General features: G+C 64.8%; 1 protein-coding gene across 1 annotated transcript in view; it reads left to right on the top strand.

Annotated features, from left to right (window-relative positions):
- The window catches only part of LOC104407935 (creatine kinase U-type, mitochondrial-like), a gene marked incomplete at both ends in the record, with an annotated part of 2,650 nt that overhangs the window by 523 nt on the left and 1,812 nt on the right, over positions 1–315 (top strand). The window contains one exon of the mRNA XM_010017349.1: positions 87–208. Within this exon, the coding sequence (XP_010015651.1) occupies positions 87–208 (122 nt within the window). The remainder of the gene's footprint in view (positions 1–86; positions 209–315) is intronic.

The following is a 315-nucleotide window of genomic DNA, read 5'->3' as shown; positions in this document are numbered from 1 at the left end:
TGCTGCCACGTCCCCCATGCTGGCAGCAGGGCCATGTCCGTGGGGTGCAGGGTCCGCATTGCTCCCATCATCCTGCTCACTTCCAGGTGTTTGCTGACCTGTTCGACCCCGTGATCCAGGAGCGGCACAACGGCTTCAACCCGCGCACCATGAAGCACTTCACAGACCTGGACGCCACAAAGGTGCAGGAGCTGGGCAGCGGCGCTGCGCACGGGGGTCCCTCCCTGGGCCTCAGGGACAGGGCCCCTGCCAGCACAGGACCTCCTGTAAGCACCCCACGGCTCCCGTCTGTTCCAGATCAAGTTTGGCCACTTC

Source organism: Nestor notabilis, unplaced genomic scaffold (genome assembly GCF_000696875.1).
Source record: "Nestor notabilis isolate BGI_N333 unplaced genomic scaffold, ASM69687v1 scaffold18826, whole genome shotgun sequence".
Lineage (NCBI taxonomy): Eukaryota > Metazoa > Chordata > Aves > Psittaciformes > Psittacidae > Nestor > Nestor notabilis.
The sequence above is the reverse complement of the archived record's forward strand: the minus strand, read 5'-3'. Positions and strand labels throughout refer to the sequence as shown.